At 40.1% G+C, this 14,987-nt stretch overlaps 1 protein-coding gene across 2 annotated transcripts in view; it reads right to left on the reverse strand.

Annotated features, from left to right (window-relative positions):
- Nucleotides 1-14,987, reverse strand: part of KIF13B (kinesin family member 13B) — a 197,596-nt gene that overhangs the window by 125,591 nt on the left and 57,018 nt on the right. For both annotated transcript variants that reach the window (XM_007962061.3, XM_007962060.3), the window contains exon 3: nt 4,947-4,959. In XM_007962061.3, coding sequence (XP_007960252.3) covers nt 4,947-4,959 — 13 coding nt within the window. The remainder of the gene's footprint in view (nt 1-4,946; nt 4,960-14,987) is intronic.

The raw sequence follows: 14,987 nt of genomic DNA on the forward strand, positions 1-14,987 counted from the left end.
TAATAAAATGGCTATTGCACACACACATGCACCTATAGTCACACACAGTTACATCTATAAAGTTTATTTTTTTGCAACGAAATTAGTGATCTTTGTTTTATGTTTTTATATGTTTTCAATATTTTTATTTTTGTAGTCAAAGATATTTTTAAATAACATTTAAAGATGCTCACTACAGCATGTCCAAAATAGCTTAAAATAGCAGAATGTTTAAATAAATTATGACACGCCCATGCACAAGTATAGATTTGAGGGTATAGAAGACTTATTGATTTAAAAAAAAGTTTATGTTAATGAAAAAGTTATAGCAGTCCAGAGTATGATTCTATATTTGTACAAAAAAGCTATATGCATAAAAAGCAGGCACAATCTGTATTAAAGTGCTACTTGCTGGGATCTTACAGATAATCTGTTTTGATCTTTCGCCTTATCACCACTTTCTAGAATATCACATAGTTCTTTTGCATTGTTTGAAAAGCTTCTTTTCACTAATTATTTGTCTTTAAACCAACGAAGCAAAGGCAAGTTTTTCACTGACTGCATCTTTCACTTTTTCAATTTCTGACAGTTTCAAATCTACTTATTCGTGTTTTATGATTTTACCTCCTTAAAGATTTTAAGTGCAATTGTTTTAAAATGTATCTTGGTTCCCATTTTGTCACACTCTCCCACTTTACGAGTCTGTTGCTATGCTTCCTGATGATGGTGTGCATGTTAGTTTGCAGGTGCATCTTAGCAGGGAGTGTTTATTTTATGGTTTACATGATTGCTTATTTTTTCCTCTCCTGATGGCCACCTTTCCATGACTAGTTTATGTTGTCATTTCCATTACCGAACCCCAGATTTTGGTCTTCTCAAGGCCCAGTGACTCTATCCCTTCCTATTAACACAGACATTAGCTCAGTGTTGGTGGCCAAAAACTGATTGTAAGCCCACACTCACAGAGAAGGCTCACCCAAATCAGTTTTCACATGGTGAGCTTGGCTCCAGTCCCCAACCATATACCAGTGCCCCCATGAGTCGGCAAGAGCTGAACTTCCAATCACCTCCAGGCACCTGGTCTGATTCCAAAGCCCTCAAAATATGTCACTTCAGCCCTTGCTTACTGCTGGTCCTTGAAGTTATATATGTTGTTGTTGTATTTTTCTAATTCTGTGTAGAGATGGGTCTCACTATATTGCCCAGGCTGGTCTCAGACTCCTGGCTTCAAGCAATCCTCCAGCCTCAGCCTCCCAAGTACTGAGATTACAGCTGTGAGCCACCATGCCCGGTCTAAATATGTTGTTTTTGAGTATGATGACATGATTTTCACATTTTAAAATATTTTATCTATCCCTGCTATAATTTTGGTGTTGGCAGGAGAAGGTTTCTGTATAAACTCTCAAGATTATTTGGACCAGAAGTTTAAAGGTTAATTTCTTTAAGAAAGAAAATTAGGTTAAGATGGTAAATTAAGAATGCATACTGATATCCATCACCCAGCTAAAATTAACTCAAAATGACAGGGGGTAAGGGAAGTGGGGAAAATGCCAAAAAGGGAGAGAAGGGGGAAAAAGAACAAGTTTTTGAAACCAAGAGTGCTTGCTTGTGCCTGGATCAGAATTGGGAAACTCCTGAAAAAATAGTTCCGATGAAACTGATGGGGGTAAGGGTGGGGGCCTGCAGGGAGAACACAGGCTGCAAAGCCAGTGAGCAGTTCTGGGAGGTACCAGGAGGGCAACTAAAGGGGCAGGGAGAAAACCCTGGCAGCAACCAAGAGGACAATTGACTCAGCACCTCTGGACAGGTGAGGATCAGCACACCTGCATCTCTGTGTGAAACAGCAGGCAGGGGAGACACCTGTTCCCTGGAATGGGGTAGTGAGGAGGAAGCGAGGCCAGGAAGTGAAAGCAGACCCCCAGTGGGTGACAGCTCCCAAGAGCCCTTGGGCCCAGAAGACATCATCCAGCTGCAGTGCTGTGTTACACTGCTCACCCTCCATGTTTTTCCAAAGCTAAAATGTATTATCTATCAGCAGTGGTGGCTCACTAAGCCATTTTCAAACAGAGAGGAGCAAAAGGAGGAAGATGGAAGACGGCCCCAAAGGACTGGGCATCAAACTAGGAGGAACTGCCTTGCAAACTCCAGGTGTCAACCATAGTGAGAATCACTACAGCAGAGTAGGATTAAATAAAACGTGGAGCTCAAATGAAGTTTCTCCTGCCCTAGCTTTCCACACTCATCTCCATAATTTTATTTAATTAATTCTGTTCTTAATAAGGCTAAGTAGAAACCATCCTGATTCTTGTAAGCTTAGTTCTCACTTCAAAAGCCCCATCTCCACATGTGTATACAGTTGTCCCTTAGTATCCTGAAGGGGACTGCTTCCAGGACCTCCTATGAATACCAAAATGCATGGATGTGTAAGTCCTTGTATAAAATATTGTAGCATTTGCATATAACACACAAATATCCTCCCATCTACTTCAAATCATCTCTCGATTACTGAAAACACCTAAGACAATGTAGATGTATGTAAATAGTTGTTATGCTGTACTGCTTTTGAAATTTTTACTTTTTTTTTTTTTTTTTTTGAGATGGAGTCTCGCTCTGTCACCCAGGCTGAGTGCAGTGGTGCTATCTCGGCTCACTGCAAGCTCCACCTCCTGGGTTCACACCATTCTACTGCCTCAGCCTCTCGAGTAGATGAGACTACAGGCGCCCGCCACCATGCCCGGCTTTTTTTTTTTTTTTTTTTTTTGTATTTTTAGTAGAGACAGTGTTTCACTGACGATGGTGTGCATGTTAGTTTGCAGGTACATCTTAGCAGGGATGGTCTTTATCTCCTGGCCTTGTGATCTGCCCACCTCAGCCTCCCAAAGTGCTAGGATTACAGGCGTGAGCCACTGTGCCTGGCCCTAAATTTTGACTTTTATTGTTGTATTATTTTTCGTAGTTTTTTAAAAACTATTTTCAACCCGTGGTTGGTTGAACCACAGACGTGAAACCCGCAGATACAGAAGGCCGACTGTATATTTACCAGAGATAGGTTCTAAATGGCACTCTCCTCTCCATTATTATTGGGTTTTTTTTTTTTACTTGTCTTTCTTTTAGGGATTTAACAGTGACATTTCTTATTCCCAATTTGAGTTGAGAGGCTATCACCGAAGCAACCATACCGGAGCTAAGCCCGTGTGCTCAACATTGTTCAAAGGAACCTGAGGAACAAAGAAGGTAAGCGCCTTGCAGCTAGCAGGTTGGGGTGCTGGGATTCCAGCCCAGTCTGGATCCAAGGTCCCTCCTCTGTACCACTAGGCTAGCCTAGCTCTATTCCCCAATATGAAAGTGCCAAAGCCTGGCACAAAGTTGGGGACTAATAAACACTTTTTATTTACTCCAGCACTCAATCATCCTCTTCAAGGCTTAGCAACTTCATAAATTATTATAGGTATCTTCCAGGCAATGATTTCATAAAGTGGACAAGCCTTTTCTTTCCAAGTAAACACTATAACAAATTCGAATAACATAGAAGCATAAAGGAAAAATCAAGGTCTCCCTGTTCAACAAGTACACCTCTCCCCAGAGGTGACCTCTGAGGTGTTTAACCTCCCATGTGTTTTAAGTCAACACATTTTCTCTAAACATGCAACTGAATTAAATAAAATATGAACAATTTTTAAATCACCAGGCAATGGTTCCTTCATATCTTCAATGCAACCTCCAACCTCTGCACCAATAAAAATAAAAAAACAGCTGGGCACGATCACTCACGCCTGTAATCCCAGCACTTTGGGAGGCCGAGGCGGGTGGATCATTTGAGGTCAGGATTTGAAGACCAGCCTGGCCAACATGGTGAAACACCATCTTTACCAAAAATATAAAAACCAGCCATGTGTGGTGGTGGGCACCTGTAATCCCAGCTACTCAGAAGGCTGAGGCAGGAGAATCACTTGAACCCGGGAGGCAAAGGTTGCAGTGGGCCGAGATCACGCCACTGCACTCCAGCCTGAGTGACAGAGCGAGACTCCATCTCAAAAAAATACATAAAAATAAGAAAACAAAAATAATCCAACACATTTTCAGTAGAAAAGATGAGAGAAAGTTTACATATATAAAGAAACCAGTGCCCTATTCAACTTTTTCTTAATGTTTTATACTGACAGGGTGACTTTGTTTGTCATTCAGTCCCTGTGGTTAAGGGGAAAAATTTAATAAATAAAAGATCTTAAAAAGTCAGAGTCCCAAACAGCCATGTCTATAATACACATTTTAGCAATAATAATAGAGAACTGAATTACAATTCAGCCACGGGCTCTAAAGGAAAAACAAAACCCCAAGAATGGAGATAGAAATCTAAGTTTCCTGGAAGTTCCAAGTAACTTCATGGTCAGATAAGAAACAGTCTTTGTGCTCACTTCAAGCAGGGCTCCACATTCCCTAAAAGACAGAGGCGAAAGCATGTTCCCTTGAGGCGGCCGCGGCTGCACAGGCTTCTGTTGGCGGGGAATGCAACCCCAGCTGTCTCGGGAGCAGGGAGGATGAGTCAGTTTTGACCACAGTTTGGAACTACCAGTCTTGAGCCAATCTATGGAGGCAGCTTGAGGCCACGCAGGTTTCTGTTGGCCGGGAATGCATCCCTAGCTGTCTCGGGAGCGGGGAGGATGAGTCGGCTTTGACCACAGTTTGGAACTACCAGTCTTGAGCCAATCTATGGCACAAAAGGAATCTGTGTTGTAGCTGCTAGGAGACCGGCCAGAAGTGGTCAAAGTGCAAATACAGCTTTTCCATAAACCTCCGGCCCTTCCCATGCCAATAGATGGCTTCAGATTTGTGAGTAGGCTGACAGCTTGCATTACTTGTATAAGATGACAGAAAATATTTTCCTTTTTGAGAAGAAAAATTCTAAGAGTTCAACAATATGCACATAAGATCTTTACAAGCATCACGTAACAAACCAAATCTCTTACCTTCGTCTGGCCCCTGAGCTCCCAAAACAGATGTCGTCATTGACATGAAAGAAAAGTTAAAACAAACAAAGTTAGTTTAGAAGACTTTTTTTGAAGGGTAAAATAATAAACATTATGTAAATTCACAGTAAGAATATAAAATACTACCTTTGAAGCCACATAGTAATTTAAAGGGTAAATGAATGTCTATAAGCTAGTAAGATAGGCTGCTAATCATAGACAACTTGTGTCTCTCTGGTAGGAGGAGGACTGAGCACAGATAATTGCAACAGTCCTAATATTTCTGCCTTATAGATTTAGCTTTTATCTTTGTGTATGCCTTATAAATATATATATTTTTAATCTTTTACTTTTTTATCATCTGGTTTCAGGTCCAAGTAGCTTTCTCTGCTTTGAAAAAGCAACAGATACTCTCTTATCTGTTCAGGCTCTTCTACAAAACAATGAATTCTATTCTGGCCAAGGAAAAAAGGCGAAATTAAAGAAACCACTAATTTCTTGCCAGTGAGTTAACCCAGCTGAGTATCCCTCATCCAAAATGCCTGAAGTGTTTTGGGTTTCATATTTTTTCTGAATTTGGGAATACTTGCATTATGCTTAACAGTTGCGCATCCCAATCGGAAAATCCAAACTCCAAAATGCTCCAATGAGCATTCTGTTTGAGTGTCACATGGGTACTCAAAAAGTTCCAAATTCTGGAGCATTTTGGATTTTCTATGTGGGATGCTCAACCTGTACTTACTGAATTACTCACTACTTATTCCTCTCTGCACACATAAGCACTTCTAACCTCTCACCTTCCTCCCACTGAAACTGCCACTTACTGACATCTCATCAGGGGACAGGAAAATAACTCAATGTATACAACCAATGTAATCCTGAGATAGTTTCAAACTTACAGAAAAGTGGTAAAAAGTACAAAGAACGCCCATAGACCTTCCCCTGCAATTGTTAACACTGCCATGACTGCTTTTCTCCTTCTCCTTCCCTTTCCCCCCAGGATTTATATGAATAAATACACACACACACACATACACACACGTACATATATATATATAAAAAATATACATTTTTTTTTTTCTGAACCATTTGAGGGTAAGTTGCAGACATGCCTCTTTTAACAATCTGGGTGTCCAAAACAGAGAAAACAGTCATGGGTTCCTGGTTTCTGTTTCCGGTTGGGCCAGTAAAGCCCCTTCCTCATCCCTCTTTTCCGCTTATCACTAGAGATAGAAACTAAAGACCACGGCTTCGGGCTGCTAAAAGCCTAAAACAAAACAGAACAACAACACAACAAACTAAGGCAGGTCGGACAAGCTTTTCTAAACTTCCTAAAAACAATGATGTTCACTTACATAATAACAGGGCAATACTGAAATCAGACAATTTCAAGAATAAAGGAAAGTACTTTTGAAACTGGAATAAAATAGGAACACTAATAATTGGCCCTTCTCAGAGGATCAAAACTCAACTTTCAGGGCCTGAAATCTGAAAGGAAACTGTATATGAAAATGTTTGTTTCCAATCGTCTTCGACCATCTCTTTGTTGCTTTGTCTTCTAAGATTTTCTTCTAAAAAAAATTTAATACTTATTTGTATCAAATGATTTCAGACAAGAACATTAAAACACCACAGAAAGTCTAGCAAATGAGTGATACCTGTTTAAGAGATTTTGGAGTAATATCCAACATAGCTAATACATAAAAGAAAATAATTTCTCTGGAATAACAGATGTGGAAGAACTTCCTGACAAAAAGACTTCTGAAATGCTTATACACTACTGGCAGATATTTAAATTAGTACAACCTCTATGGAAAATAGTATGCAGGGTTTTTTTGTGGGTTTTTTTTTTTTTTTTTTTTAAGACAGAGTTTTCACTCTTGTGGCCCAGGCTGGAGTACAGTGCCGCATTCTTGGCTCACTGCAACCTTGTTCAAGTGATTCTCCAGCCTCAACCTCCCAAGTAGCTGGGATTACAGGGCCATACCATCACATCAGCTAATTTTTTGTATTTTTAGTAGAGAAGGGGTTTCACCATGTTGGCCAGGCTGGTCTCGAACTCCTGACCTCAAGTGATCCGCCTGCCTCGGCCTCCCAAAGTGCTGGGATTACAGGTGTAAGCCACGGCACCCAGGCAGAGATTTCTTAAGGAACTAAAGGTAGATCAACCATTTGATCCAGCAATCCCACTATGGGTATGCACCCAAAGGAAAGTAAGTCACTATGTGAAAAAGACACATGCATACGTACGTTTATTCTAACACAATTCCAGATTGCAAAGACCTGGAACCAACCTAAGTGCCCACTGACCAATGAGTGGGTAAAGAAAATGTGGTATATATATGCCATAGACTACTACTCAGTTGTATAAAGGAATGAATTCTTGTATTTTGCAGCACCTTGGATGGAGCTGGAGGCCACTATTCTAAATGAAGTAACTCAGGAATGAAAAACCAAATATTGCATGTTCTTACCAATAAGTGGGAGTTAAGCTATGAGCATGCAGAGGCATACAGAGTGATATAATGGACTTTGGAGACTCAGAAGAGGGGGAGTGGGAGGGGTGAAGGATAAAAAGATTACATATCGGGTACAATGTACACTACTTAGGTGAGGGGTACACTAAAATCTCCGAAGTCCCTGTTGTATAACTCATCCATGTTACCAAAAACCACTTGTACCCAAAAGCTATCAAAATAAAAAAAAATTTTTTTAATAGAAAAAAGTTTTTGTTTGTTTGTTTTTTTTGTTTGTTTGTTTGTTTGTTTGTTTTTGAGACAGAGTCTCGCTCTGTCGCCCAGGCTGGAGTGCAGTGGCGCGATCTCAGCTCACTGCAAGCTCCGCCTCCCGGGTTCCTGCCATTCTCCTGCCTCAGCCTCCCGAGTAGCTGGGAATACAGGCGCCCGCCACCTCGCCCGGCTAGTTTTTTTTTTTGTATTTTTTTTAGTGGAAACGGGGTTTCACCATGTTAGCCAGGATGGTCTCGATCTTCTGACCTCGTGATCCGCCCGTCTCGGCCTCCCAAAAGTTTTTGAAAATTAAAAAAAAAAAAAAAGATTTCTGAAATGCTAGAGAGGTTACTGACATGCTATCATCTTTTCATTGTCTTTATAAGCAAAGCAGTTTCTCATCAATTGCAGGTGGCTTTGCTATAAACCTAGAGGGAGGTAAGAAGATAATTCAACATGGATGAAAGGCCCCACTTTAGGCCAGGTGCACTGCATGCTACATGACTCCATTCTCATGATAACTTTGCAAGATACTATTAGGATTCCAGTTTTACAGATGCAAAAAATAAGGCTCAGAAAAGTCAACCCGTCTAGCACATACTACAGGCTAAACATCCCCGATCTGAAAATCCAAAATGTGAAATGGTCCAAAAATCTGAAACATGTTGAGCACCAACATGATGCTCAAAAGGTCATGTTCAAAGGAAATGCTCATTACCTAAGTATAATGCAAATATTCAAAAAAAAAAAAATCGAAATCCAAAACACTTCCCAAGCATTTTGGATAAGGGATACTCGACCTGTAATAAGCAGGATGGATCTGGGATTCAAAACTAGGTCTTCTGACTCCCAAAGTCCACGTTCTTGCCCACACTGATCAAAACACTCTCAACAATCTATGAATCACACATTAACCACTGCTCCTGCTAACATTTCCCAATGTATTAATTTCTCCCATTCTAATGATTACCTAATAAAAGGTTAGCACTTGGTGCTTATGCTAGAGTACATTTACTATTCATTTTATTTATAGAAACTCCAAAGTGTCTTTTCTGAGGGGAAAAATATATATTGTGTGATATTTCAAGTTTAAATAAAATGTTTTCATACCAAAAATATCAACTCTTCCTAAGAGACAAACAACAACTATGAAATTCAATACCATATGACACATAGCAGAAGAATCCATGGGACTAACCTGAATTCACATCATAATAAAAACAGAAACAAACCAGTAAATTAATTACAGAGCTAAGTTTGCCGCTAGGGATTCTGGTAGCTACGACAGCAAAACTCAAATAACCTGCAGAGGCATGGGACACCCAAAGATGTAATTACAACCCTGTACAAAAATAAATAAGTAAATTAATTAAACAAAACCTTGTCAAAGTGTAGCTGCAATTCAATACAGCCATGTCTCACTCATCCCAAGATCCCTTAATTAGAAACCTCAACTATCCAGATCACTGTGGAGATTCAGGAAGCAAAAGCAGCTGCTGACCAATCTAGAGAAATGTCTCAAAGTACAAGCATTGAAGCTGTAATTTCTCAGCTGCGTTGAATTATTTTTGTTGTTGTTGTTGCTTAACTTCATTTTGAAATACTTTCAGGCTTACAAAAAGCTCCAAAAATAGTACAAAAAAATCCTGTACACCCTTCTCCAAGCTTCCTCAAATGTTAACCACCAAATGTTTCTTATAACACCACAGCCACAATGACCAAAACCAAGAAATTAACCATCAACACAGTTTATTAAATAACCTATAGACAACCTCCTCCAAATTTTTGCCAGCTACCTCCACTAATGTCCTTTTTTTGGTCCAAGACCTTGTGTTACATATACTTGTCATGTCTCCTCCAACCTGGGGCAATTTGTCTCTCATGACCTTGACACTTCAAGAGGACTGGCCATTTATTTTGTAGAATGTCCCTCAATCTGGGTTTACCTAATACTTCCTCCTGACTAAATCCAGATTGTGCATTTTGGCAAGCCTACCACAGAAGTAACATTCGCCCTCCTTGGTGCATTATACCATGAGGCATATGTGGTGCATTGCCATTACTGATCATGTTAATTCTGATCACTTGGTGAAGGCTGGATCTATGAGATTTCCCACAGTAAAACTACTATTTTTCCCTTTGTAACTAGTAAGAATCATGTGGGGGATAAACTTTGAGACTATGGAAACACTCTGTTTCTCATCATACTTCAACCTGCAAATGTTAGCACCCACTTGTAATTCTTGCCTGCAACAACTATTATCTCCCAAATAGTGACTGTTTAGCTACTGGAGACCTCCCCAGCCCAGGTAGATCATCATAGATGAATGTGCTTTTTTGGGAGCAGACAGCTTGGGAAACAACAAACAATATGGCTGCATATCTGGGATAAAGACAGTTTATGAATAAACTAACTTCTTCCTTTTTACTGATCTGGCTTGGGGGCTCGTGCTCACTTCTCATTGAAATAACAAATCACATCATACAAAGAAATCAAATTATATCTGTAATTTCTAGAATGCCAGAATACGAAGAATTTTATAAACTGATCACCTCTGAAAATGTTGTAATACTTCTGTCCATGACACACAAAAAACTTGATATTGCGTCCAAAAGTAAACCACACAGTATCACATATGTGTAAAACACAAAACAATGTCAGTAGAATGGAAAGTTATAGATCAATTACTGTTATCAACTACCAAAATCAAATACTGAATCCAAATCCCATCACCTCTTTTAATTCTAAAGGTTTGAGTTGCTGAAATCTTCACAACTGAAATATATGGAATCTCTGTTTCAACAAGACCCCACCCCAACCCGCTGTATAACACATGTATACATCACAAAGAGCTTATTCTAATACAGCCATACTACATCATGATACTGTTGCTTTTTTGAACTTAGCTGGCACTACCAGCAACCAAACAACAATCTGTGTGATGAGCATGACTTTTTTCTTTGTCTCTCCTCCCCCAATGTACTTTCCACACGCGGAATGAAGCCGAGCTGACTTGAAATTTAGAAAGTGACTACACTCACAACGGAAGCTTCTCAACGTTTGCTTACTCCAGCCAACTCTCTGTAAGAAGTACAAATATCACAAACAGGCCCGTTCGTTGTGTTCTCAATATCTAGAATTTTCCATCCACTTTTGAAGGATAAATTCTAATAGCAACATTGATAAAATAGAGTATGACTGGAGAATAATAGCATTTAGGAAGCGGGGGGATTTGAAAACTCTACCAGCGAAAGAATTGGAAATGCCTGGAGTGGGTAAGATGAGAGGAAGTCAGGCTGCCCACCCTCGAAGCTGAGGGGACTCATACCTGGCAGGGGAGCTGACTTGTTTTAGGTCACTTCCAGGGCTGCATTCAGTAAAATCTACTGGGAAAAGCTGCCAGAAGTGGGATATCTCTTTATTTTATTGTTGTTTTGAGATGCAGTCTTGCTCTGTCGCCCAGGCTGGAGGGCAGTGGCAAGATCTTGGTTCACTGTAACCTCTGCCTCCTGGGTTCAAGCGATTCTTCCACCTCAGCCTCCCGAGTAGCTGGGACTACAGGCACCCACCGTCATGCCCAGCTAATTTTTGTACTTTTAGTAGAGGCAGGGTTTCGCCATGTTGGCCAGGCTGTCTCGAACTCCTGACCTCAGATGATCTGCCTACCTCAGCCCCCCAAACTGCTGGGATTATAGGAAGTGGGTTATTTCTTTAGTATAAGAATAATGAACACTGCTTGAAGAGACAGCCAGTTCCCCTAGTAGTGGAATGTCTAAGGGGAGAGCAGAAAGCATCTGCTGGGAACTGGCACAAGGAATGTGAAGCTGCCCTGGATTCACTGTACAACTCTTTTCACTGACAATAAGAAAAGGAGCAGTGAGCCTTCAACATCCCTATCAGTGCCACCTGTGGACCACTGGAGGCTCAGGCGTCATTTCCCTGTACTCCATATACCTACACTTAGATAACACCATTCCCCCTAGCAACTCTGCTTGCTCAAGGCCCACCCACAAGAGAAAGGCTCTTATCACATTTCATCTCCCTCAAACATCCGTCCATATGAACCTATACAAAACTGATTTCCTCCCCCAATTCCTATATAAAGCCGAAACTGTTTCTACTGCTTATGTAGGACTACTCAGTTTGTCTCATGATAGAATAAACTTTTACATGTCATCTCGGTTAGACCGTAAGCTTCTGAAAGACAAAGTGTTCTTCCTTTACGGGAATGTAAGGCTTTTTGCTTATTCCGCAAATATTTCTTAAGCTGTTCAGGTGATCTGGCCCCTGCCTCTATCTCCAACTACATCTTATACTGGTATTCCTTTCACCCCCGTGGGACTGACCCAGGTACCCATTTTTCAGTCTCAGGGCTTTCATACATGACTATTTCTGTCTTGGACTCTAGAGGCTAACTCCTATTCCGTTATTAAACTTCATTTATTCATTTATTAAGCTCATGATGATTAAATTTCTCAGTTTAATCATGAGTTCCCTAGATACTATCTTTCCTAAACATCCTATGTTACTCTTGAAAAAGTACTATGGAGAGAATAAAACCACTTCCACCACCATCCTCTGTCTCTAAAATCATGCCCAAAACAATAAAGAAAACAATGTTTCCATGTTCAATGAAACATGGAGATATTTACAACTGAAACATATAACATTAAGACAGAAAATGCATCCACAAAATACAAGAAAAGACTGAAACTGAGTGGTGCCAATTACCCCAGAAGGTAGAAGGGGAGGGGACCTAGAAAAGGAAGGTTGTTTGAAAAGAGTAGTTAGACATTTCCTGTGTCCAATCTCAGGACAGTTGGTAGCTACCGGTAATTTACAGTCCTTAGAGAAAACTTTCAGAGAAGAAAAAAGTTTGACAACCCCGTTCTATTAGAATCTTCCACCCACACAAACAACAACTGGTTGAGAACAGAGGGATATCCAAGCAAAATGGCCACTGAACCACAACTAGTATATTTCACAATCACAGGACTTTAGAAATATGAAGACTCTGATGTATAAATTCCATAATTTCAAACTGTCATATGCTGGGATAGCATAATTGAAAGAATACACTCAGTAGTAACTCAATAACTTGCAAATCACTTGTCTTTTCTCATCTGTCAAACACACCAGCAGAGTAAGTTTCATTTCATTGTCCACTTTCACTATAAGAAAGCCTAAATCTAGCCAGGTACAGTGGTGTGGGCCTGTAGTCCAGCTACTCAGGAGGCTGAGGTGGGAGGATTGCTTGCGTCCAGTAGTTCAGGTCCAACATTGCATGATCCCCATCTCTACAAAAATTTAAAAGAAAGGAAAAAAAAAAAAAGTTTAAATCTGGCCAAAGAACACTGACTCGTTTGCAGAGGGTTTTTTGTGAAGTGTATTTCATGTCCCACATCCACAGGGTAATACACACTCATTTTAATCATGGCAAATTCAAATAACTTCAAGGTATTCTATATACAGAGATTAGAATACATTATTGAGCTGAGGCCCTGGGGCCAGACATCTGGCCTTGGGAGACAGGCCAAAAAAAAAAAAAAAAAAGGACAGATTATTAAGATATACTTAGACTACAAGCAAAGAAAGCTTATAATTTTTATTTCTCTCAATATTTGTGCTTTTCAATTTAATCCCTATTTTCCATTGTGTTTCTTGATCAGATTAATACGACTGAATTTCTAATTGATTAGATTGAACTGGGGAAAGTGTTCACTGAATATGAAATTAACTAATTTCCCCCAGCCCTTCACCTTTTCCACACCTCTATCTCCAAACCAGAGGCCACACACTCAAGGTCTACAGGCCTGACTGGGCAAAGTGGCTCACACCTGTAATCTCAATATGTTGGGAGGCGAAGGCAGGAGGATCACTTCAGCCCAGGAGATAGAGGCTGTAATGAGTTATGATCACATCACTGCACTCTAGCCTGGGTGACAGAGCAAGATCCTGCCACCAAAAAAATTTTTTAAAAAAAAGGTCCACAAGCATTTTGTTCAGGCCTCACTTTATTGATCAAAAGTAGAAAATTAGAAGATTTTACATTAGAAAATCTAAATTTTCAAATTCTCTTGAAAATTCAGAAGACTTGGAAATGCTAGGCTTAAGCTCCCACACAGCAGCAACAGGTAGATCTGAACCACTACCACCTCCTACTAGGACCCTGCAGTTTCAAATTCCTCCTATTAAAAGAAAACAGAAAAAAGTTTTCTTTTCTTCAGACTTGAAGAAAAACACCAACTCACAAATTCATAGGAAAATAAAGAGAACACTTCCAAATCCAAGTCCTAAGAACCTAACAGAGCCATCACAATTATGTTAGGACTACATTACAGATTCTACGCACTCCATTAAATACTACAGTCTGCTTTAAAATTCCAAAACCTAATCCCAGCTAGGCTAAACAAGGAATCCCAAATTCAAATGTCCCTCGCAGCAGTAATGTCATTAGAATTAATAGCTATGAAATCAAATTAAACCTAAAGCGTTTGTCTTCACTATAACCAGCGGTAGGTCTAGAGTTTAGATCTAAGCTGGAAAGCTTGGGACTTCAAATTAAAAACAGGTTGGGTGCAGTGGCTCACACCTGTAATCCCAACACTTTGGGAGGCCGAGGTGAGAGGATCACTTGAACCCAGGAGTCCAAGACCAGCCTGAATAATATAGCAAAATTCCATCTCTACTACTACAACAACAACAACAACAACAACAAAAAACTCAGTGTGGAATAGTGGCACACACTTGTGGTCCTCAATACTTGGGAGGCTGAGCTGGGAGGATCACCTGAACTGATGAGTTTGCAGTTGCAGTGAGTTATGATTGTGCCACTGAACTCTAGTCGGGATAACAGAGCAAGACCCCACCTTTTTTTTTTTTTTTTTTTTTTTAAATAAAGAGGCTGGGGATGGGGGCATGCTGGCTCATGTCTGTAATCCTAACACTTTGGGAGGCCGAGGCAGGAGGATCGCTTGAGCCCAGAGTTCCAGACCAGCCTGGCCAACATAGTGAGACCTCGTTTCTATGAAAAAATTGAAAAGAAAAAAAAGGCATATGTGAAGTGCCTGGCACATGTATGTTGATGCATGCTTGGTAAATGTTAGATGCTATCATTTTTGTGATTCTGTCTCATGATGCAATGTTTTGGGGTTAAGTCAGCCAATAGGTTGAGAGAAACTGAAATTTACTATAATTACTCCCCAAATTGATAGCTTAGCAAACATTCCCTTAACTTCCTTGAGTGAAAATTCAGTTTCCAAAAGTTCCCCAACTACCTATTTCACTACTTACAAAGGAATAAACAGCTTA

The sequence above is a fragment of the Chlorocebus sabaeus genome, chromosome 8 (genome assembly GCF_047675955.1).
Source record: "Chlorocebus sabaeus isolate Y175 chromosome 8, mChlSab1.0.hap1, whole genome shotgun sequence".
Lineage (NCBI taxonomy): Eukaryota > Metazoa > Chordata > Mammalia > Primates > Cercopithecidae > Chlorocebus > Chlorocebus sabaeus.